General features: G+C 46.2%; 2 protein-coding genes across 2 annotated transcripts in view; one reads left to right on the forward strand and one right to left on the reverse strand.

Annotated features, from left to right (window-relative positions):
- Nucleotides 1-24,113, forward strand: part of Nsf (N-ethylmaleimide sensitive factor, vesicle fusing ATPase) — a 594,435-nt gene that overhangs the window by 433,022 nt on the left and 137,300 nt on the right. The gene's annotated exons all lie outside the window — the stretch shown is intronic.
- LOC126487547 (ADP-ribosylation factor 2) lies at nucleotides 742-16,957 on the reverse strand. Its single transcript, XM_050120429.1, has 5 exons — nucleotides 16,840-16,957; nucleotides 14,446-14,612; nucleotides 11,332-11,442; nucleotides 4,265-4,389; nucleotides 742-2,514 (listed from the first exon to the last, which is right to left on the reverse strand). Exons 2-5 carry the CDS (start codon nucleotides 14,591-14,593, stop codon nucleotides 2,353-2,355), a joined length of 546 nt encoding a protein of 181 aa, XP_049976386.1. The 5' UTR covers nucleotides 14,594-14,612; nucleotides 16,840-16,957; the 3' UTR covers nucleotides 742-2,352.

A 24,113-nucleotide genomic window follows, 5' to 3' on the forward strand; every position in this document is an offset into this window, starting at 1 on the left:
TAGGACAGGACCATCCTTCCTAAGGTGGTCAAGTCCATGGTCACTTGCAGCCTCAGTGCTTCTAAAACACCAGCAGCTTCCCAGACAAAGTGGGAAAGAAGAGGGGACACGTGCCAAGGGACTTCTTTTGGTGCTGATGAAAATCATCTAAAATTGGCAGTGGCCTACTCTGTGAACATACTGACTCCCTGCATTGTACAATAAAATGAAAAACTAAAGGAAGCAGATTGGGCCCGCACAGCCTGCTTTCTCTCTGAGCATTTGGATTGGTCTTGCCGCACTGACGGTGCTTAAAAAGGACGTGGGGAAAGGCAAGGCACCTAAAGCAGCTCTCCCATGCTGTTAGTAATGCTGGCCAGTTGGGGGCAGTGCTGCTGTCCTTAGTCTGACGCCATGCTACCTGGGGAAGGAGCAGAGCAAGGCATTCAGAAGCCTGTATCCTTTAGTCCTAGCCCCTCCGAGCCAGAACTGGTATCCGAGTTCACAGATGGGCACCAAGGCTAACAGCGAGTGGCTGGAGAACGAGGCAAGATGGACGCTAAAGTGGCTTTCAAAGCCCAGGCCTCTATCCAGAGCCACCAGAGTGAAGCCCCCTACTCGTGACACCTCAGTTCCAAAGCCATGTGAGACATGATATGCGGTACCAGAGAGGGGGTAGCCAGGGGTCGGAGGGTGGGGCCGCACCTCCTGGTGTGTCCTGTGTGTAGGAGAAAGTCAGAAATAAGAGGAGAGAGACGGGACTCAGTTCACACATCAGGAGTACATCGCTGTGTCTCCTCCTTCCCAAGTAAGTTCTTTATTGTCTAACCAATCACCACGGTTACTGCGGCCTAGCACCAGGCCAGGCACACTAAGCATAATTACAAAGGGCAAGCGACTCCCTGCCAATGGGAGGTGTACAATTTCAACATTTTGTAGGAATTCCTCTGTGTCAAAAATCCCATCTGGACTCAGTCGCCAGTATTGCAATGAACATTCTTTAAGAGGAAGGTTAAAGACTCATCACAGCCCACATTCACAATGGCATGGAATTTTTCCTAGTATAACTTTGTTACCAATGAGCAGATTTATCATGTTCCTTGAAATTAAACTTGTGTTCCCCTTCCTAAAATAGGAATCAAGATTTTTTTGAAAGGGGTTTTAAAAGGTTAAGCAGAAGGGCTTAGGTAAAATGTGGCCAAGAGTTGTATGGCCAGAGGGCTTGGAGCTGAACCCAGCCCCTCTCCGGACCTTCCTATCTATCACTACCTGCAAGACAACACAGCACACATTCCCAAACAGCTCTTGGACCACTACTGCCATTGAAGAGGGAGTCCATGCCACCAGAGCAGTCCAGGTAAAAGATGCTTCTCAGAGCAAAGTTTAGCACCAACCCAGGGAGTACAAGGGGTCACTGGGAGCTTCATCCCCTATATTAACCTCATGACTGTCTCACAAACTCAGAACTCATGAGTGTGCAGTTCAGCAAACAGATACTAACCAAAGGCCTACAGCAGACAACTGGACAAAGGGACGACTCCACCCAGGAGTAACCGCTTCGTGCGAAGAACATTCAGCACAGAGCAGGAAGTGGGAGCAGCAGCCTTGAGGGCCAAGACAGTGATGCCAGAACACAAGAGCCACCTCCCTTCACTTCCTCCAGCCAACCTGCGCTCCACTGTGGACCATGTGGCTTGGGGGAAGAGTCCTGGCCTCCTGCTGGGCCACAAGCCCATAGGGTCTCCATTTGGCAAGTAAGGGACAGGCTGGAAACTTCTCTAGTGTTACAGTCTTGATACTCTAATGAAAAAGGTCACAAATTCCTTGGACTAAAACAAGCTAACCAAGTTGGGCTGAACTAACAGAACTTGGGAAGCGGTCCCCCCTGGAGCCTCTTCACACCTGTGGTAATCACAGATCTCCTCTTGCTATCGCTTTAAAGCATACAAGTGAGCTGCTAGCTTTGGCACGATGGGGAAAAATGACAGTTCTTTCCTTTCTTTTCACAAAAGGACACTGAAATCCAACAGGATTCCGGTGTGTGGAGATGCCAGACCCAGGATTGCAACAATAGGACCTGTCTGGCTCCAGCTCTCTTCTTTTCCAGCCTGGAGATGCTCCAGCTATCACACCCAGGGGAGGCCTCAGCAAAAATGACCATCGAAGCTAGTGAAATGGAAGGTAGCATTCAAAATGTAACACTGGTTTTCTTGAAATGGAATACTGGTTTTCCTATAGCGTGTATAAGGCACGGTGTGAGAAAGCCGCCCCCACTCCCAGCTGCACAGCCCCGTGGGCTCCTCACACGCTCACATGCACACAGGAAAGGCCAGCTGGCTTTGCCACAATGCACGGGGAATGGGCTGCTTCTGATCACTTCTGGTTTTTGAGCTGGTTGGAGAGCCAGTCCAGGCCTTCGTAGAGCCCATCTCCGCTGGTGGCACACGTAGCCTGAATGTACCAGTTTCTCTGGCGAAGGGAATGTAGGCCGAGCTTGTCTGTGATCTCCGCTGCATTCATGGCATTAGGAAGGTCCTTAAAGGAAACAAGCAGGCAGTTTACCAACTGTATCCATGTGACACAACAGGACTTTACTCTAAAACATACCCGACCCACCATCCCTATTTCAGTTACTCAGGCCCAAAACCTTCACTTTTTCTTTCTTAGTCCACACAACAGGAAATCCCAACTGGTTCAGAATCTGACCACCTCTCCCGGCCTTTCTGCCACCACCTTGATCTGATGCCACCATAGTTCCTCACCCGGATAATGGAAACAAGCTCTTCATGGCTCATCCTGCTTCCGTGCCTGCCCCTAATGCCTAGTCAGATCACACCCTCCTATCAAAGCCACACCAGAGTGTCCCCTCTCCCAGAGAAGAGCCAAAGCTGCCACCATGGCCTGCCAGGCTCTGGGGCCTCTAACTGGCTTACTTCATCTTTTTATCATAGCATCCCTATGTGTGACCATTTTACAAAAGTTATTTACTCAGGGTATTAATTATATATCATGTTTCTTTTAACTAGAAAGTAAGGCAGAAAGCTTTCTCTTTTCTCTGACCCATACCTGGGTTACCCACGCAGTAAGCTAAAACTAGCTGGACTAGATTAGCCTCAAAGGAAGATCTAGATGTACTGATATGAAAGAATGTCAAGTGTATGCTAAGCGAAAATACAGGTTACAAAACAGTGATACCATAACCTCTGGAATTTAAATAGAAATATAATCACATAATTGTTTATATAGACATAGAAAGTTTTCTCTCTAGAAAGACATAAAAAAAAATTGACTGTTTTATCCGACAATCAAAGTGAGAGGAACGGAAGGTAGCATCCAGAAGGTAATGCTGGCTTTCTTTTAATGGAATACTGCTTTTTTTAGGAGCTGTCTAAGTCTCAGTGTGAGAGCGCTGTCCCCACTCCCAGCCACACAGTCCCAGGGACTCTTCACAGTCCACATGCACACAAGGAAGGTGTTCTACTTGACATTCTAAATTGCTTTTCAAATTTCTACCTTGGACGGGTTCGGTTTTTAATCATTAAAAACAAAGCCACTATTTTCTTGCTTAAAGCCTGCTGTGTCCAGAGTGAAGCTGCCTAGCACCCTATGAGCACGACAGGGTGCAGGTGAGTGACCCATGAGGCATCCCCCTCAGGAGGTCATGTCTAGAGTGGGGCTGACCAGTCTCAAGTGACGGCACTGTCCTTCCAGCACGACCTCAGCTGCATGGGGAAAGCAGAAGGGGACGCACAGCCCTGGCATTCGGTTCTGCTCAGACCCAGAGGTTGAGCAGCTCTGCACCTGCCTTCCTCCCCCATTTCATGGCCTTCCCTTTCTAGATGAGCCTCTTCCTCCCCAAGCTGCCCTCTGCCCCCCCCCACCCCCACATTTTGCTTCTGGAACCTGTGGCTCCCTTCCGTCCTGGCTCAGACCTAAGAGTCACTCCCGGCACTTCCCACAGCCCCTCTGCACCCCTCACAACACTGACTTCCAGACATACTGAGTCTTTATTCACTGCCTCTCCTCCCACTTCAGAGCAAACACAAATGCAGGGCCTTGTGTCGTGTTCATTGCTAAGTACCCGCAGCAAAGCTGGGAACTTAGCGGGTGCCCCATTAGTATTTTCAGAGTGACTATGAGACGTTATAAAAAGGAGCTGGAGGAGAGGCGGTGGTTGGGACTGGTGAGGAGGAGGCGGACATCTAATTTAGATATCTATACATTTAAATGAGCCACCTGCCAGTAAATTTCAGCCTCAGTGTTCGGAAAGCTAACAACTGCATACCTGCTTGTTTACAAACACCAATAAAACTGCATCTCGGAGCTCATCTTCTGCTAACATTCTGGTTAGTTCTTCCCGGGCCTCGTTGACCCGCTCTCTGTCATTACTGTCAACCACGAAAATCAGACCTGAAAAGAAATCCCAAGCATGTTAGTAACATGAACCCGGAAAGAGCCGCTGTTCCTCTATCCACACAGCTGCTCCCTGCTCCCGGCAAGGCTCTGCTGGAGGCAGCGGCAGCAGGAGCACAGTGCATGCCTGGGATCCTAGCACTGAGGGAGGTGCTGAGGCAGAAAATCGCACACAAGGTCAAGGTCAGGCTGAGCTGACCCTGTCTCCCCCCATTACTCCTTTTGGAGAGTCTTTATAATCTCCACAGTTGGGAAGCTTCCACATTCGTCTCTCCTATCTCGTTCAGAAGGATCCTTATCAGACTAACCAGAGGGAACAAAGAAAAGTTAGGCTTAGTTACTAGTCACCTGCTTTCCACCTCAGAGGGGAAAGGGTTTTGGAAGAACACGGTTTATACATGAACAGCATCTGAGGATGTTGCCCTAAAACAGAGCCTTAACTGAAGGCCTGGGAGCAGGTCTGCTGTCTTGGACTGGGTTCTTCAGGAAGCAGGTGTGAGGCCTTGGGGGCACAAAGGACTGAAGGAAGGGACGGTTAACAGAAAAACGAGCAGTCGGCCTGGCAACTCCCAGGTGAACAGTGTTGGATGCTGTTGGACATTCCAAGCCATATGAAACCTTTTGTCCCCCCATGGAAAAAAAGGGGCAATTGTTTGTCCTTCTATACATACCCAAGAAGAACCTAAAAGCTGTGAAATGCTCAACATTTGTAGGTCACCTTTCTGAGAATGTCGAGATTCTTATGGACACCTATGGTAAAGCATTGGTTGCTCTTTTGTGGCCAGCACTTCAGTGGGAGCGGGAGTCCACCTCTGCTAGTTTATACTACTGAAACTGCCCCTGGGGAAGGGAGGGCAGCTGGGGTTTGACTCACACGGCCAAGTGATTCGCTCCATGTGCCTGTAACGAAGTCCAATAAAAACAAGGTGCACAAGAGCTCAGGGAAACTTCCCTGGTGGCACTTCTGTTCACCGTCTTACATCCATGCACTAGCAGAATCAGGTGCCGCTCCTGGAACTTGGGGGCAGCGGCCAACAGGAGCTGTGGCTGGCAGGCACCCTCTGGGTCTTCCCGCTGGCTGAGCACTAACTTTTTTTGCTGCACTCACACTGATTGTAAGGACAGTTCTATGCCAAGAGTTCTGGGATTCATCCTCACAAGCTATCAGACCTGCCTGTGGGGTGAAAACTGCCAGACTGTAACCATCCAGCAGGAAGTCAGGGCGGCTGGGGGACCCCAATCCTACCATAGCCGATGACAGAAGTGAGGGAATCTTATACTGTGAAGTGCAGCCCAGCTCTGGGTCATGGTTGTCAGAGCCTTGGCACACCCATAGATCAGTAGAGAAGTCCCAGCAGGTGAGAAACCCAGGCAGGCTGAAGGAGGCACCACGAGCTACCACACCACACCTAGGGAACAGCTGACCCCTGTACAGATTTGCCACATTGCTGAAGGAAGCAGTAAGGCAGGAAGAATGTGCAGGGGTGAGCAGAGACTGGGGAAGAGTCCTGTCAGTATTCCACGGGACAACAGTAGCAAGTTGGCAGTTGGCTGACAGCAAGGCCTCTGAGACAGAAATGAGAAGCAGCTGCCAAAAGAACTTGCGTGATCCTCGGCTGAACTCCCAGTAGTGACAGCTACTCCATTTCTGGGGTGTGGGCGATGACAAGCTGATTTCTGGGCATCGATCAGATGGTCCCTGGAATATTACTCTGCTAGAGTCGGACCCTAACACTCTTCAGTCCCCGGCCCACGGAGGTCTCAAAGAGCTAGCGGGACAAGGCATCGGACACTGGCCAAGTGATATAGGCAGGGAAACTCCCGGAAGAAAACACTTGGCGAGAGACTGACAGCTGTCTTTGACATCAGAAGGGCCATGGCGTTGAGTCAGGGAGCTCTGGAGGCCTCCACGAGGAGCCAGAAGACGAGCAGGAAGAAATCACAAGAAGTCCCCAGGACAGAGGCAGAGGACTGCAGAGAAAGGGAGCCTCAGAGAACTCTGCTAGAGGTCCCCAGCTTAAGGCCCAGCTCGTGGGGGCTCTGCAGGAGGAGACTCTGGTAGGGAAACGGAAGCAGGGTCAGATGACACTGAGGTTTCACAACAGTCCAAGGGGGAGAACTAGGCCTGACCCTCCGCCCAGGCCTCCATGTGTCCCAGGCTCTCCAGGCAGCCTACCCAGAAGACAAGCGCTCTCAGGATTTCTGACATACTTAGAGTCTTCATGTGAGTCAAAGTTCTATCTGCTATATCACCAGATTAGGAAGGAAAACACTCAGGCCCCCACCCACATAGGTCTGGGATGCTACTTGCAATTCTGAACTCCAATTCTAAGTACTCTAGCCGATGTGGAAATTCAAGCAGATCCTTAGCTGCCAATGCAAACCCCACAGAGCAGAAATGACTGCTAGCGCTCTGCTAGTCCTAACTCAAGGATAACTTTATGTCCTTGTTGGGGAATGCTGTTTTCAGGTGTGGGACTTTGTTTATGCTGCGTTTGTTTAACTCTGTGAAGCTGTGTTACTGTGCTGTCTAAAACACCTGATGGTCCTAATTAAAAGATGAATGGCCAATAGCGAGGCAGAAGCAAGGATAGGCAGGGCTAGCAGGCAGAGTATAAACAGGAGGAGACCCGAGAAGAAGGAGAACACCAGGGGCCAGCCACTCAGCAAGTCAAGGAGAAAGAAGTAAAGGAGCTATAGAGAAATCGAAAAAGAGGCAAAGGCAGTCGGGATAATTTAGGCTAGGAAAACCTGGCAAGAAACAAGCCAAGCTAAGGTCAAGCATTTATAGGTAAGAACAAACCTCTGTGTGTGTGATTTATTTGGGAGCTGGGTGGTGGACCCCTCAAAGAGCCAAATGTCATAAAAACACGTCCTTTACTGAATACTCCCAACAACATGATGTTGCCCATGTACCTGAGACCCAAGCAGTCCTCTAAAATCAAGAACCAAAATACATACTTCTTCTCTTAAAAATAAAGTAGAATTACATCAGACTGTTTTGTTCTAGGTCCTGATCTAAGAAGCTACCATCAGTGTGACTACACTTACAAAGAGAAAAGGTACGCCGATACAAGAGCTTGTTAAGGAGCCCTACGTAGCTGGAGAAACATGTGTTCCAGGCAAGCCTGACCTCACAGCAACACCCTGCGGTAGAGCACTTGCCTGGGATATGCAAGGTTCTAGGTTTGATCTCAGCCTTGCTCCTCACCTCTCTAGGAAAGGGGGAAGGTAGGGGGAATATATGTATTACATTTATTATATTATCTACACTTGTAGAAAAGGTATGTGTAGACACAAAAAATAAAGGTGTTTGTGTGTAGGAGGTAAACTGAGAAATGAAACTTTTTTCTTTGTATCCTTTCCTCTTTTTCTTCTTTTTTTTTTTTTTTGATACAGGTGTACTACCATTCAATAATGGAAGAACCAATGTGAGTGTAGTGGCTCACAATCTTAGGCCCAGCACTTGGGAGGCAGAGGCAGGTGGATCTCTGAGCTCAAGGCCAGCCTGGTCTACAGCCACGGCTACACAGAGAAACCCTGTCTCAATCTGCCACCTCCAACAAAAAAAAAATAACCCACAGAACAAGGAGAAAAATCCACATTAGAAGTAATGATCTATTTTATAAACACTACAGTTATCAGGAAATCAGACAGTTTAAATTCTAGTCTATATAGGGCTCATGGGGCTGAGAAAGCGTTCTAGCCCTGAGCTTTATCCTCAGGGTTTTTATTTTGAAACATCTCACAAAGCTGACAAGGCTAGTCTTGAATTTATTCTGCAGCCCAGGCAGACCCTGAATTTGTGATCCTCCCTTGACATTCTGAGTAGCCGTGATTTTAGGCCTGTACCTCCAGGCTCAGTTTTTGATGTCTTAATAGAGAATTATAAGCATTCATTAAGGTCTGTTATGACCTTAACAGACTGATGAAGAAAATTTAAATTAAAAGGCAGCCTGACCTTTGGGAAGTTGGCAGACAAAATAGGGGCAGCATCCAAGACTCGTCACAGATGAGACGTGGCCCAGCCAGAGATGGCAAGTCCATTCTTCACAAAGCTCCTTCTTGCTATTTCAGAAGCCCAAACTACCACCCTTCACTCCCAGAACACAGCTACTTCCTCCACCAAAGCAAGAGTTACTGAAATTCTATAAAATTAGGCTTGTTACAAACAGAAAACTGAAGACAAAATGCACCTCGGTTTGACACTGAAATGTGAAAACTAAATAGGGAGGAAGAAGTGTGGCCAGAGAACACTCCTGCTTCTGAGGGCTGCGGCCTCTCAGCCACACAACTGAGCACTTTACAAAATTATTCTCATTTTAGCCCCAGGATTTAGGCAAAAGGCATTATACTCTTTTTAACATGAGGGAATGGAGATTGAAGAAATTACCCGAATTTCCTAAGATTTCTTAGCAGCTGTGGTTCAAACCCAGCTGGACTAGTTTATTACAGAAGAGAAGGTGCAAAGTGGCCAAGCTGCCAAGCGCCAGTCCAAGATAAATACCCACTTCAGTGAGCATCAAAACTGCATCCTATTTGCAAGGCCTAAATCATAATGTGAAAGTCTAGACTTCAGCACCGGAATGGTGTGGTTTCTCTGGAAATAAAGACTCAAGCATTTTTCCTGACTTCCTTGTATAGAATGTACTTCAGAAAATTCCTTATTTAAAAGGATTTCAGCAGACAAATAGAGAAGGAGTAACAAGGGGTCTGGGGAGTGACTTGATGTCCTTGCAAAAGGCCCTGGTCAACCCCCAACAACACAAAGACAACAATAGAGTTCAAGGCCAGGGGCTGGAGAGATGGCTCAGAGGTTAAGAGCAGTGACTGCTCTTCCAGAGGTCCTGAGTTCAATTCCCAGCAACCACATGGTGGCTCACAACCATCTGTAATGGGGTCTGGTGCCCTCTTCTGGCATGCAAGCATACAAGGGAGGAGTGTTGTATACATAATAAATAAATCTTTAAAAAAAAAAAAGAGTTCAAGGCCAGTCTGCAGTAGGCGGGCCCTCTCAGAAGGAATAACACAATTTAAAGAAACTACCATTTTGCAACTCCTAACAAAACAGAGTACTCAACATCATTCAAAGTACACTAGGATTACGTGGTAAAGGTTGATAGGAGTTTTATTTGGGGAAGTTAGGTTGACATCATGTGAGCACACTTGGCATCAAAGTATGAAAACCCAGAAGCTGCAGGAGGCTCAAGGTGGGAGAGGCCAGTGTTTCATGGGTGCTGGATTTCAGTTTTACAAGATGAGGTAGGTTTTGAAAACAGGCAATGATTTTGATGGTGCAACATTATGAATGTATTTAATACCAACGACCTATAAGCTTAGAAGTAGTTTATATCCCCAAAAGAGTGGGTGTGTATGTTTAAGCTTTATATATATGTATATATACATACACACAAACAATATGACAACAATAACAGAATACAGTGCAAAACAACAACAGAGAAACCTTTCCCCCAATCATTCTGCTCACAGGTAAATCAAGATAATTGAAATAAGGACACACACACCATAATTCCAGCACTCAGGATGCAGAGGCCAGAGGAACTCCAATACCTGCAGAAGAATGTTCACAGCAGCACTATTCATGAAAGCAAAAAAGGGAAAGCAACCTAAATGTTCATTAATTAATGAACAAGCCAGGGTCAGGCAGTGGTGGCCAGGCCTTTAGTCTCAGGAAGCAGAGGCAGGTGGATCTCTGAGTTCAAGGCCAGCCTGGTCTACAAAGCGAGTTTCTGGACAGCCAGGGCCACACAGAGCCTGTCTCAAAAAACCATGTATTTTGTTGTTGTTATATTGTGTGTATGTATACATACATGCATGCATATATATGTACGTATATATAAAGTTTATACAGACACATACTCGTGAGAGGGGGGATAAAGACACACACTTGTACATACTCAGTTTAAATGTCCAGGCTCATTTAAAACTCAGGATCTTCTCACTGCAGCCTCCCTAGCTGAATCAGCCAATTTTGTCCTATAGTGAAGGCTAACTGTATTTTAAGTTCAAAGCCATCCTGGGTTCCATAATCTTGTCTCAAAAGAAGAAAGACTTTTTTAAAATCCACCCTATTTTGAGGAAACATATTCTAAAGTCTACAAGCTAGGAAAATAACTATAAATTTAGTTACGTGTCAAGTGTGACAGCAAAAGAATAGCATTAAGATAAAAAGGGACAACTAACCTGGGGTGTGGTCCTAAAGGCTGCAAATGTTAAGGTCTTTACTGTTAAACACATGCAACAAAAACTCCATCAGCTTCAGAATCTTCAAAAGCGAATTATATCCTAAGTAGACTCCAAAGTGATTAATGTGTAGATGCCATACGGTGACCTGGGAACCAGGGTGTGAAAACCACGTGAACAGTCTATTTCAACTGACAAGACCCAGGAAGGCACTGTTTACTGAAAACACAGCCCTGGGGACACAACTGAATTAGAACCACTTCCCAGAGATCACCGGTAAGGGAGCAGGGTGCAGATCTGAGACGGGTGTCCATGCCTGCTCATAAACACCTGGAGCAGGAGGGCCATCAGGGAAGCACTGTGGCCACACAGATGACAGGATCCATCATGGGGCTCCAGCCATCCCTATTCATCCCTTTCCCTATGGATGTGATTTCCAGATATTCTCAGGAGATTTAAAGGAGTTGACTGAATTCAAATTCTTCAAAAATTGGCACTTGATCTAAGGACATATCCCTCAGTTAACTGAAAGATGAGACCCATTAGGCTAACCTTTTCCAACCTTTCTGCACTAAGAAGAGTTAAAACCCAGGTCTTTTTCTGGGTTATGTCTAGGAACAATGTCACAAGTCACTTCCCTGGTCAGAATGGCTGGCTACCCATATAAGGTAGTGCCAGCAGGCATCACAGGTTCCCATCTTAAGACACATTCAGTAGGCACACTTCAAGCCTTACCTTGAGTGTTCTGGAAGTAATGTCGCCACAAAGGTCTGATTTTGTCTTGGCCACCAACATCCCAGACTGTGAAGCTGATGTTTTTATATTCTACAGTCTCCACATTGAAACCTAAGTAGGAAAGTTAGAAAAACTTTTCATTATGATTTTCACTGGTTCAACAATTCAAGATAACTCCAATTAACATTTGGATAGCACTGCTAATTTATAAAGCAGCTTGAAAACCAAAGAGTTACAGGTCACAAGGAAAAAGTTCACACTCTGTCATTCATTGTGCCTGGTGTCTCAAAACCTCTCTACTCTGACCACCCACTGTCCACCACCCAGCTAATCAAAAGAAAAAGCAGAGCAAAGGAAGACATTCCGATTGATTCACCTACAATAAAACAATCCTAGCAGCAGTCAGTGTCTTCTTCCTGTCAGATGGCAGGGTTCCACTGTCACTGCTGGGGCTCAGCCTTTGGAGACGAGCTGGGAGCCTGGGTGAGCACATTAAATATTCACCCCTCATGTGAAGCTGTCTTCCAGAGCTTACCGCAAGGAAATGAAGTACATGTTTGCAAATATGTAAGGCAGGGTCTGGAGAGATGGCTCAGTGGTTAGAGCACTGGCTGCTCTTCCAGAGGGCCCGGGTTTAATTCCCAGCACCCACATGGTGGCTCACAACTGTCTGTAACTCCAGTTCCAAGGGATCGGATGCCCTCTTCTGACCTCTAAAAGCACCAGGTCCACAAGTAGTGTACAGATGTAAATGCAGGCAAAATACCCACATATATAAAATAGAAAATAAAAATAAATGTTTTTTAAAAGTGAAAGATAATCACAAACAAACAAACAAGTGAGACTGCCATGGCAGTACAGGCCTGAAATTTTAGCATTTGAGAGGATGAAGCAAGAAAATGGCTGCCAGTTTAAGGTCACCTACATAGCAAGACTGTGTCTTAAAAAGATTAAACAACAACAAACAAGTCCAGCACACTAAGGGCTGGGAAAATAGCTTAGGAAATAAAGGGCCTAGATTCAATCCCCAGAAGGAGGGCGGGGATGGGGGAGGTGGGAAGGGGGTGAGGGTAGGAGTGGGATGAGGTGAGGTGGGGGTGGGGTAAAATGGGGTAGGGATTGGATGGGGTGGGCTAGAGGATTTGTAATCCTAGAACTAGAGAGACAGACACAGGAGGGTCCCTGGGGCTTGCTGATGAACCAGCATGGAACTCACCTGCCAGTGAGAGATTCTGTCTCAAAATTAGGAGTGAGGGGTGGAGAGGTAGGGGTAGATAAGACTGAAGAATGATACCCAAGGCTAAACCCTGGCCTTGACACTCTGAAAGGCAGGCTTGCTTGCACACACACACACACACACACACACACACACACACACACACACAGAACTGCAAATAACCTAACCACCTATGAATGAATTAGTTTAAAATACAGCCATATAATGGAATACTAAACCAGTTATCAAAAACATCCTGCTGCTGTCCCTTTTAATCTAGTGAAGGCCAGCTCATTCTTTTGGTCTCAGTTCATCTCTTCATTGGTGGCATCAGCCTTCTCTTTAGCTCTATTACCTAGGGAGCCAGCAAGTCAGACTGCTCTCTTTCAAGGTGGTCTTTTATCCCCTAGAGGCACTGGCTTCCTTAACATGGAGGCAGCTTTCAATGCCGGTGATGTTTCCCTAGCTAAAGGAAGTGGCCAAGTTCAGCACCATGAAGGAAGCGGCACAAGGGCAAAGCGTGATTCATTGGAGGTCATTAGTTCAACAAACTATCACATCTGTATGCAATTCATTCACCAAAGATGAATGAACTATCAGACACCTAACATGGCCAGGCGTTTTATTAAACGCTGGGGACAGTGAACAAGTCACGCATGCTTCCTTACTTACACTGTTAGGAAGAAGAGAGTGAACAAACAATAAACCACAAACATCTTAAGTGTTACTAAGTACTCTTTGGAAACTTAGAGCAAGGGAAAAGGAAAGGAGCCTCTGAGAAAGAATGTTTAAACTGAGACCAAAAGAGTAGGCTGGCAGCATTCTCTAGGTAAAAGGGAAGGGGCAAAGAAAGGAGGAGGAGAACATTCCAGAGGGAAATCTCAACACTGCTGAGTGCAAACTGAAAAAACAGCACTCATTTTACAAACATACCCATCAAAATCCTTCAACAGAATATTAAAAGACTATTCAAAACTTGTATATATTTTTGCATATAAAAATTTACAGAAGCATATATTTTTATCTTGTGTATGTGTGTGTGTGTGTGTGTGTACGACCATGTGGAGATCAGAGGGCAACTTTGTGGAGTTCCAGGAATCGAAATCAGGTGCAGGAACCAAAGCAGGTGGTCAGGCAGGCAGCAAGCGCCTTTGCCTGCTGAGCTACGTGCCAGCCTATTTATTGTTTTTATAACTGGGGAGAGCTGTTTTCATCTTGAACTAAAACATTTTCAAACTGCATGTGTGAACATTTCTATCCATTTATAACGTTCTTCAAATGCTTCAACCTCTGAAGCAAGTGCCTCAGGTCAAAGTTGAGCCATCTCAGCCACACCAGAAAGACAGTGCGCAAAGGCACATGACAACCTGGGGAATCTGGTTTTGTAGGCAAGTCACAAGGCGAAGATTAAGTTGTCACAACTGCTTTTGCAAATCTCCTAAAGAGTCCACAAAACACAGCGCTGGTGGGACATGTCTTTAATCCCAGCATTTGGGAAGCAGAGATAGGAAGATCTGCCTGGTCCACACAGTGAGCTCAAGGACAGTCAGAACTACACAGAGAAACTCTGTCTCAAAAAACAACAACAAAAAAGAGATAGGCCTGATGGCACGTCTGTAACCATGTTGTCGGAGGGTGGGGGGTGTACGTCATACAGGAAGATCCTCAAGCTTAATAGCCAGTCAGCCTTGTCAAAATGGCAAGCTCTGGCTTCAGTGAAGAGGCTCTGTCTCAAAAAAAAAAAAAATAAGGTGGAAAGTGATAGAGAAGACACCTGATGTGAACATGCATACACACACATGATACATACATATGCAAATGAAACTTTTGAAAAAAACAACACATCAAAGTACAACATGCTAAACTATGACCTGGAAAGGCCACAGGCATGAACGTACCTATGGTAGGGATGGTTGTCACAATCTCTCCCAGCTTCAACTTGTACAAAATGGTGGTTTTGCCAGCTGCATCCAAGCCCACCATGAGAATCCGCATTTCCTTCTTCCCAAATAGGCTTTTAAACAGTTTTTCAAAAACATTCCCCATTGTAGATGAATTCTGTAACCTAAAGGAAAAGCAAGTTGACCAGTTATTTTCTGAGATATATATATCTCATATATACACACATATTCATTGATAAGTGTATAAAAGCAGCATACATAAAATACACGGCACAATTAGTAGTGGTTCCTAGTAAAAGTTAAGTACAGCTTGGCCAATAAGGAAAAGTGTGTCTTGTTTTCAAAAGGAGACAACACTAAGCCCTCCTCTGATGCTTTGCCAGAAAACTGTATTTTCCATTGCAGCATCCAAGTGGGAAGTGAGACGCACAGTCAATGCCATGCTATGTGCAGCCTTCAGTCATCTTGAGCATGGAAGAAATGCCACAACATATAACTATACTTTCTTCTAAGCCCACCTGAAATGAAAATTTAGGGAGAAAGACACCCTGTTCTCCACAATATGAAGCAAAGCTCTTAAGGCGGGTAAAACAGCGATATCTCTAAAAACTATAGCTGCCCTTGGCTGGCAGACCACACCAATACTGAGAGAAGAACTAGGAAGTTTCAGAGTTGAAGATACCAATATTGGGGACACACATCAAGTAGGGCATACTTTAGCATCCAGCATTCAATAGTGTTGACCATCTGTTTTTGTTTTTTGTTTGGTTTGGTTTGATTTTTTGAGACAGGGTTTCTCTGTAGCTTTGGAGTCTGTCCTGGAACTTGCTATGTAGACCAGGCTGACCTCAAACTCACAGAGATCCTCCTGTCTCTGCCTCCCGAGCGCTGGGATTAAAGTTGTGGGCCATCACCACCTGGCGGAGTTGACCATCTTAGAATTTATGAACAGATACAAATATGAATGACTGACTCTAAAGGTCCATGAATGTTCATGAACCAAAGACAGCTACTGTAACCACGTCGAGGAAAAGGTAATTAATTAGCAGACCACCCCCTCCCTGTGCCCCCTCCAATCATTACTCCCTAGAAGGTCATTATTCATTGACTGGAACAGCTTAAACATCAGCAGGTAGTGGAATACCCGGCGGGTCTTCTGACAAAGCAATGCCGTCAGATGAGTTTTTGCAGAACGTTCGTCTTCCTCTTAACAGATCTGCCTATTCGAACGGAGTGATATTTCAGACTGAAAAGCAGAACTACTTGTACACCCAGTATACTCTATTCAACAATGACTGTTCAAAAACACGTTCTTGAGTCCCAAAGCCCAGACAAAACAAATCCCCATAATCTCCTTTGTTCCACAAACCATGGTTTGCCTTTACAAATTGTTCACCAAGGAAAGCTTTACTGGAGTCTCTCTCAGTCTCACTCAATCTCTCTCAATCTCTCTCTCTCTCTCTCTCTCTCTCTCTCTCTATAAATAAATACATCCAAATTCTAGTGACTCAGAGGGGAGAGTGACCAATTCCAGAAGTCCCGCTTTTGAAAGTCAACAGTTCCTACAAAAGCTTAATACCATGGACTGTGGCCAAGTAAACACCACTCCATTCCACCACGAGAGAGGGTGAGCACACTTCTGTACACATATGAGAGCCAAATGATCAAAGAAAGAATGACTACTTTCTTCATTCACGGGTCTGTCATGCTCTAAAATCCGTCCAGTACCTTGACGCATTCAAAATTCCTAGATTCCTTTCATGTTTCCAGGGGGTGTGGGGGGTGAGAAGTGTCTTAGACCAGGAAACTCAAAGGGCCATTCATTCGGAGGAAAGGGAGGAACCTCCTGCTTCCAGTCCCCTGGAGGCCCAGTGCCAGATTCTCCTTGCCACCGCACGGCGTGTTCATGGTTGTCCCGCTCGTTTCCCTTGGTTCATCCCCCCGCTCCGGTGCCCGAGGTCCTAGGACGCACGGTGGGCAGGGGGCCCCTCTGGAGTAAGATCCATCAACTCTAGAGCCCTTTTCCAAACGTCCGCAGAGAAAGATCACAAGTGACAATGATAGTGAGACCTCAAGGGCACGAGCGACAGCAGTAGCCAAGGTGAGCGCGCGCAGGGGCGGGCACGCGCACCGTGAATCTGGGGCCGATGAGGGCTCTGTCTGCCCGGGACACCAGGCTGGCTCCCTCGGGACAGCGGACCGCTACGCCGCAGAGCCCGCCAGGAGTCAATCCGCTCCGCGCCGTCCGGCCCGACGGAGGCGGGGAACCCAGTGGACCCAGCCCCTTTCCGAAGGCCGCCGCGGCCGCTCTCCGCTGTCCTGCCCGCTGACACTCAGGACACCAGCCGGGCCTCGAGCCCCGCCGTCCCTCCCCTGCAGCCCGCCACTCACCTGTCTCTGCGGTGATCACCTCCACAAAGCCAGTCCCGAAGCCGCTACTCCGCCGCGGTCGCCGGGAAGAAGTCGGCGCTCAATAAAATGGCGACTGGCTGGAGGCGGGGACAGCAACCAACCAATCATCCGTCGCCTTCTGGGAACCCTTGAACCAATGACCTCGAAGTTCCTTGAGTGACAAGAAATCTGACCAATAGAAAGGACAATAAAGGGTGGGCGCGAGGAGGCCCGACCCCCGCGACCTAGGCGACGGAACCAAGCTCTGGAAATGCCGGCTTCATCTTCCAATGGGAGCTCACTGCCACCCGGACGAGCTGCGCCCACGGGTCCCACCCCAAGGCTACAGGCAACCAATCAGAAAAGCAAAAAGAGGTCCGATTTGCCCCGCCAATCAACTCCGGGAATTCTCAAGGCTCGAACTAACCCCGGGAGCATTCTGACCAACCCAGTACTGCTATGTAGGCGGGGCAAAGTTGACAGAGATATTTAAGGAAATTTGCTGCTGTTGAGCTAAAAGTAGAAACTAGTTTGGAGCCCAGTTCCTGGTCGGAAATACCCAGATATCAACATCGAAATTAGGCATAATGAAGATTTCGTATTTAGTATGAAGTTTGAGTGCCGCCGTTCTTGTATACAGACTTTGAACAGTAGGGAGGAAAATAGTCACCAGTACCTTTTCGCTGTCCCAGAGTTGCAGCGTGCATTCCTTGAGAAATGCTTTAAATTACTCACTCCTCCAAATAATACCAACCTATTTAGTTAAGATGCTTACGAAGGCCTGTCGATGTTGCGTAACTGACGTAATCAAGGATTAAGGGTGTAGCTCAGTGGTTGAGCGCAACTGAACAATCACGTGTGATGACGGGTTCAGTCCCCTAGCGCAGCATATAGAACCTAGTACATCAGTTACCAGCTTTATTATTCAATGCACATAAAATAAAAATAAATAAATTTAAAAAAGAAGAAAATAGGCCTAACTTACCAGTGATGGGATTGAAGAGGCAGGGTTATAATTTTTTAAAAGTAGTTGAGAGAAAATTGTTTATTGGTTTTATAATAGGAAACTCAGCTTTTTTTCCTTTAAGTGAAGAGAATTAAGCATATAGCTCAGGGGTAAAGTGTTTTTCTGTTACGCTCAAAGTCTGGATTCCATTCATAGTACAGAAAGAAAAGGAAGAAAGGTAGAAAAAAAGGTAGGTCACAATAAGCATGGATTGTTTGTGGTGACACTGATGTGGTGGCAGAAACATTTCTCCTAATATTTCCTGGCAATCAGCTGCTTACAAAGCAAGGAAAACACAATGTGCTCTTGGGAAAAGAGGAAGAAGGTTTCACACTTAGTCTCATTGGGGGAGGCCCTCCATTCCGGGTCAGACTTTAAACTCTGTAATTGGGCTGAGGGTGCATACAGCTCAGTGGTGGAGCCCCTGCCAAGTAAGTGTAAGGCTCTGGGTTTCATCTTCAGTACCAAAAAAGAAAAAGAAAAAGAAAAAAAAAAAAAAACAACAAAAAAAAAAAAAAAAAACACTTCATTGTCGATGCGACTTTGTCTGGCATCACCTAGGAAACACATCTCTGGGCTTTATCTATGAGGATGTTCCCACAGAGGACTGACTGAGAAGGGAAGGCACACCCTGAATGTGGGTGGCACCATCCTCTGAGCTGGAATCCTGGAACGGTACACATGCTGGCTAGTTTTATGTCAACTTGGCACGGCTAGAGTCATCACAGAGGAGGGATCCATGACTGAGAAAATGTCTCCTGAAGGCTGGGCTATAAGCAAGCCTGTAGGGCATGTTCTTAATTAGTAATTGATGGGGGAAGGGCTCAGCCCATTGTGCGTGGGGCTACCCCTGGACTCGTGGTCCTGGGTTCTCTGAGGAAGCAGGTTGTGCAAAGCTGTGGGGAACAAACTAAACAGCACCTTTCCATGGCCTCTGCAGCAGCTCCTACCTCCAGGTTCCTGCCCCACTTGAGTTCCTGCCCTCACTGCTTTTGATGAACTGTTAGATGAACTGTGAGTGAAATAAAACCTTTTCTCCCCAAGTTGCTTCTGGTCACGGTGTCTCATCACAGCAATTGTAACCCTAGCTAAGACAGAGACTGGAAAGGAAGGAAGGAGGCAAGCATCTAAACACCAGTATTTATCTCTCTGCTTCCTGACTGCAACTCCCAAGTGGGCAGTAAGCAGCCTGACACTCCTGCTGCCTTGCTGTCCCCACCATGGCGGACTGTCTCCCTCAAACTGTGAGCCAGGCCCTTTCTTTTCACACTCCTTTCTTAGCTTACTTTCATCCGGGGGTTTGTCACTGCAATAGAAGAAAGAATGAATACAGTGTATTAGTTGTAATAACTCAGGAAGGGTATAGACGCTAGCTCAACTGTGTGTCTGCTGGATCAGCTACTGAGTGCAAAGGCTCTCTGGGTAATTCTCTATTTCTTTTTTAAAGGCTTCTTTCTTTCTTTGTTTCTTTCTTTGCTTCTTTCTTTGTTTCTTTCTTTGTTTCTTTCTCTTTCTTTCTTTCTTTCTTTCTTTCTTTCTTTCTTTCTTTCTTTCTTTCTTTCGTATACAGTGTTCTTTCTGCATATATGCCAGCACACCAGAAGAGGGCACCAGATCTCATTTCATTATAGATGGTTGTGAGCCACCATGTGGTTGCTGGGAATTGAACTCAGGATCTCTGGAGGAGCAGCCTTTAGTTTGAGGTTTTATTCTTTTGGCTTTGGGGGGGGGGACCCACCACCCTGTTCCCAAGTAAATCACACACAGAGGTTATTCTTAGTTATAAATGCCAGCCTTAGCTTGGCTTGTTTTCTGCCAGCTTTTCTAAACTTAAATTATCCTGACTACCTTTTACTTCTGGACTTTTATCTTTCTCTAATTTTGTATAGCTTTCTTTACTTCTTTCTCCATGGTTTGCTGTGTAGCTGGGTAGTTGAGCCCTGATGTCTTTCTCTCCTTGTTCTCTTGCTCCTTCTTCCTTCTTGTTTCTCATTCTATTTACACTTTCTGTCTGCCAGCCCTGCCTATCCTTGCTCCTGCCTCACTATTGGCCTTTTAGCTCTTTATTAGACGATCAGGTGTTTCAGACAGGCAAAGAGTCACAACTTCACAGAGTTAAACAAATGCAGCATAAACAAAAGCAACACAGCTTAAAATACTAGTTCCTAACAGCAGCCAGTGCTCTTAACCTCTGAGCTATCTCTCCAGCCCCAATTCGCAACTTCTTACATACAGCATTAGAGCTTAGAGGGTTTGAAATCCAAGTAGGAGATATAAGTCAGAGTGCTTACCTAGCATGTTTGAAGTCCTGGGTTTACTCTTCCACACCAAAAACAAAACCACAGCCAAGCAGGTAGTATATCCAAACTACCTTTCTTAAGCACTATTCTCCTTAATAACTGCCTTCTGCCTCTGGAGAAGCCCCCCCTCGGTACACTGCCTTTGTTCTAGAAACAGCTCTACAGGACATGCGTCCTTTAGGTACAACCTTAAGACACACCTCCACTTGCCCCTAGGAGGCTTACTGAGAACCATTACAGTCAGTGATGCTACCCCAGTTCACCGCAGGAGGTGAGCTCCTAGGGTTCTAAGTGACAGGCCCTCCCCAGAGACTCTGACCCAAAGCCCAGGGGACCAATATCTGAACACTCCCTTGAAAGAGATGCAGGCAATTTTCCGGCCCCACAGTGTGGATGTACAGAGTTAGGCAGGCTGGCAAGTGTACCGGGGCTGGGATCACAGAAAAGGATCATCTGGTTTCCATAGCAACAGTCCTTCCCTTCTGCAGGGAATCCTATCATGCACCCTGCCTACTCAGACTTTCCAGAATGAATTGATTTTTGTTGGTTCCAGGTGTTTGCATCTGTCAAAGAGCAAATGGCCATTCCTTTGAAAGCTGCTCTCCCTGTCCCCAGCCCACCCCTGCACAGCTGGAATGTTGCCTCGCATCAACCGTTCTTCCTTTTCTTTACAAAGTCCACAGTCTTTCTCCATTTTGTTCCCTTTGCTAGCCCCGTGCCTCGCTTCAGGAAGTAGGTTTCACTGACAGAAAACAGACAGATGGCAACCACATCATCCCAAGACTGGCTGTGTTGGAGCTGTGAAGCTGTTCCCGGGGTGGGCTGACCCGCGGGTTAGGATTAGAACGGCAAGCATAAGGCTGTCTGCCTACGCAATGTCACAGTCTCTGCCATTTTGCTATTACGGCTTTGTTTCTTCCACAAAGTCACTGCTTTCCTGGCGGCATTCTCTTACATGGCACCTACGAGTACATTAGGTTACCAATGTGGAATAATCTGGGGAAAGATGGGAGGCACAGAGGCAAGGGCGTAAAAGGAACGCTGCAGATTGCCTCCGCTGCACAATGACAGCGCCGAGACATTTTCCGATCCTGGGCTTTCGCATCCCCTGCAGACGCCTCTGGAAATTAAAACACAGTGGAGAATTTGCCAAACAGAATGGTTCCTGAACCATCTGCATCCAAGCCAACTGGGAGACCTTTGAAACCCACATCCTCCTAGGACCTTAAATTCTGTCCCCAAAACCATTTCTCTAACCCTACAGTTTCCACAAAGCAAAGGTCCCTCCCCCTCCGTTAGGGTAGAAAGTATCAAACTGTAGCATAGCAAAAACAAAATCAAAAACAAACAAACAAAACCTAAAATGTACCATGATAAGTCAAGTGTATCACAATGAATCAGCTCAGGCCCTGTTGCTGCTCTTACCCCACCTTAGGACACAGGACAAAGTTCTTTCCTCACTGTGAAATGAAGCCACCACTATGACCATCAAAACATCTATGTCACCAAAACCTTACTCAACCTTAACTGAACTGCTTACTAGGCAATATGTGGAGTTGTAATAAGTGTTTATCCACGAGCTGTGGTTGACATTAGATTGGTGACCTCTCAAGAAGCAAGAGGAAATACACGGTGTCCTAGGTAGTCGCTGGCATTACTTCCATGTCACTCACTGACAAGAAACTGGCTGTCCTCTGGAGAGTTCTTCAGAGAACCGGGCCTGAAAGGATGTATGTACAGCTAGGAAGGGGCTATGGTTGATTTGTGTAGTTATGGAGCCTTGGCAAGTCCAAAGTCAAGTTTGACAGGACAGGCTGGAGTTGCTTTGGGTGCCCCAAGACAAAGTTGAGTATCTAGTCAAGCAGCGTCTGAATTATCTCTTGGTCTAAAGAATTGGGATGATTTGTGTGTTCTGTTGTTTGTTTATTTTTATTTTTGAGGTGGTGTCTCACTGCAGAGCCCTGCTTTGCTTGGAACTCTGTTATATAAACCAGGTTGACCTTGAACTCACAAGGATCTGCCAACCTCTGCCTCCCAAGTGCTAAAATTAAAAGCATGCACCACCATGCCCAGATGACCAAAGTGGGTCTTTAAAAAATTGAAATATTTTAATGTAAATAAAACCATGGCATTGCTAAATTAAGGTAGGCACTCAGGCAAACACTTTGGGGTTGGCTTTTTATTCTGTCCAGAGCCATCTACTGATTGGACAAGGCCTGCCAACACTGTGGAGGGCAATCTTTTTATTCAAACTCCACAGGTGTAACTCTCATCCCAAAAGTACTCTTCATAGAAAGCCTAGAGTAGTGTTTGAGCAAGTATTTGGGTACCATGGCCTAAACATATAAAACAAACCCTCACACTGGTCACAAATAGTTAAGTTCAGCAAGAGCCGCTTGTGGTCAAACCCTGTCCCTACATCGAGTGCCTCATTCTCCTTTATCTTGGATTTGTCTACTTCTTTGTCTTTTCTTTCCTTTCTTTCTTCCCTTCCTTTCTTTTTTTTTTTGGCGGGGGGTGGTTGTTGTTGCTGTTTTGAGACAAGGTCTCACTATGTAGCTCTGGCTGTCCTGGAACTCACTCTGTAGACCAGGCTGGCTTTGAACTCACGGAGATCCACCTGCCTCTGCCTCCTGAGTGCTGGGATTAAAGGCATGCATCACTACGCCCAACTGTTTTTATGTCTTTTGTTAACATTTTCTTTACTGTGCCCATTAGTTTTTATTAACTCGACACAAACTAGAGTCATTGGGAAGAGAGAACTCAACTGAAAGGCTGACTATGAGATTAGCCTTGTGAGCATGTCTGGGGGAGGATTTTCTTGATTGCTGACTGATGAGAGAAGGTCCAAGGTCCAGCCCACTCTGGGCAATGCCATCTCCTAGGCAGGTGGTCCTGGATTGTATAAGAAAACAAAGCTAAGTGAGCCGTGGAGAACAAGCCGGTAAGCAGCCCTCCATCGAGATTTCTGTTTCAGCGCCTGCCTTGAGTTCCTGCCTTGACATCCTCGGATGACGGGAATAAACCCTTTTCTTCCCAAATTGCTTCTGGGCAAGTGTTTCATTACAGTGATAGAAAAGCAAACTAGAACATTCCCCACCTTGTAGGTACCTTTTGTCTCTGATCCTATCCTTAATCCTCTCTTCTGGCTCCCTAGAAAGCCCTCCAGCCTTGTAGAAAGTGAGGTTAGTCATTTCCATTGCAGTGTACATTTAAAGCAGTTGGATACTTTTCTTACCTATCTTCACACTGCAAAAGGAAAACACAGCAGAAGAGATGGCTCAGAGGTTAAGAGCACTGGCTGCTCTTCCAGAGGTCCCGAGTTCAATTCCCAGCAACCACATGGTGGCTCACAGCCATCTATAATGAGATCTGGTGGTGTGCAGGCATACATGGAGGCAGAATGTTGTATACGTAATAAATAAATCATTAAAAAAATAATTGATAAAACACATTAAAAAAGGAAAACATATTAAGAGAATTTCAGAGGTCAATGGAGAGCTGAGGGAAGTAGGGTTTTAATTTTGTGAGTGAATGAGTGTGTGTGAGTGTGTGTGTGTGTATGTGTGTGTGACTTATACAAATTAAGGCAAAGGGGACAATCACATTTTAGAAGACAGAACAGAAGCAACCTCCAGGGAGCAGGAGAACTAGAAGATGGTCTTGCCAGAGTGTCATCCCAATAGTAAAAAAGCTCTGACTCTTTTCTCCTAAGGACAGCCACTACAGTTGTTTTGGAGAGCATGTGATTGAAAGTAGGTTCTTTGCTCACACCAGGGGCAGCTTGGGTCTGATCATCCTTCCAAGGCCACCTGAAGTGAGCAAGCTGCTACAAGACGGAGTGAACCAGAGGTGGCAAAGGAATTTGTTACCACCAGAAGGTGATGCGACATTAGCTCTTCTCTCTTTCTAGAATGACCTTGAACACGAGCCAGAGCAAGGCACAGATGGGCTACAGAGATGCAGGG

The sequence above is a fragment of the Alexandromys fortis genome, unplaced genomic scaffold (genome assembly GCF_014885135.2).
Source record: "Alexandromys fortis isolate MF-2015 unplaced genomic scaffold, M_Fortis_MF-2015_v1.1 scaffold_174, whole genome shotgun sequence".
In the NCBI taxonomy this organism is placed as follows: domain Eukaryota; kingdom Metazoa; phylum Chordata; class Mammalia; order Rodentia; family Cricetidae; genus Alexandromys; species Alexandromys fortis.

Bases quoted from the DNA above. Each gene is read 5' to 3' on its own strand.
- LOC126487547 (XM_050120429.1), bottom strand. From the start codon at position 14,593: ATGGGGAATGTTTTTGAAAAACTGTTTAAAAGCCTATTTGGGAAGAAG. The intron at 4,390-11,331 runs GTAAGGCTTGAA...ATTTCTTTTCAG, and splicing joins TTACTTCCAGAACACTCAAG to GTCTGATTTTCGTGGTTGAC. The intron at 2,515-4,264 runs GTATGCAGTTGT...GTTTCCTTTAAG, and splicing joins TGGTGTTTGTAAACAAGCAG to GACCTTCCTAATGCCATGAA.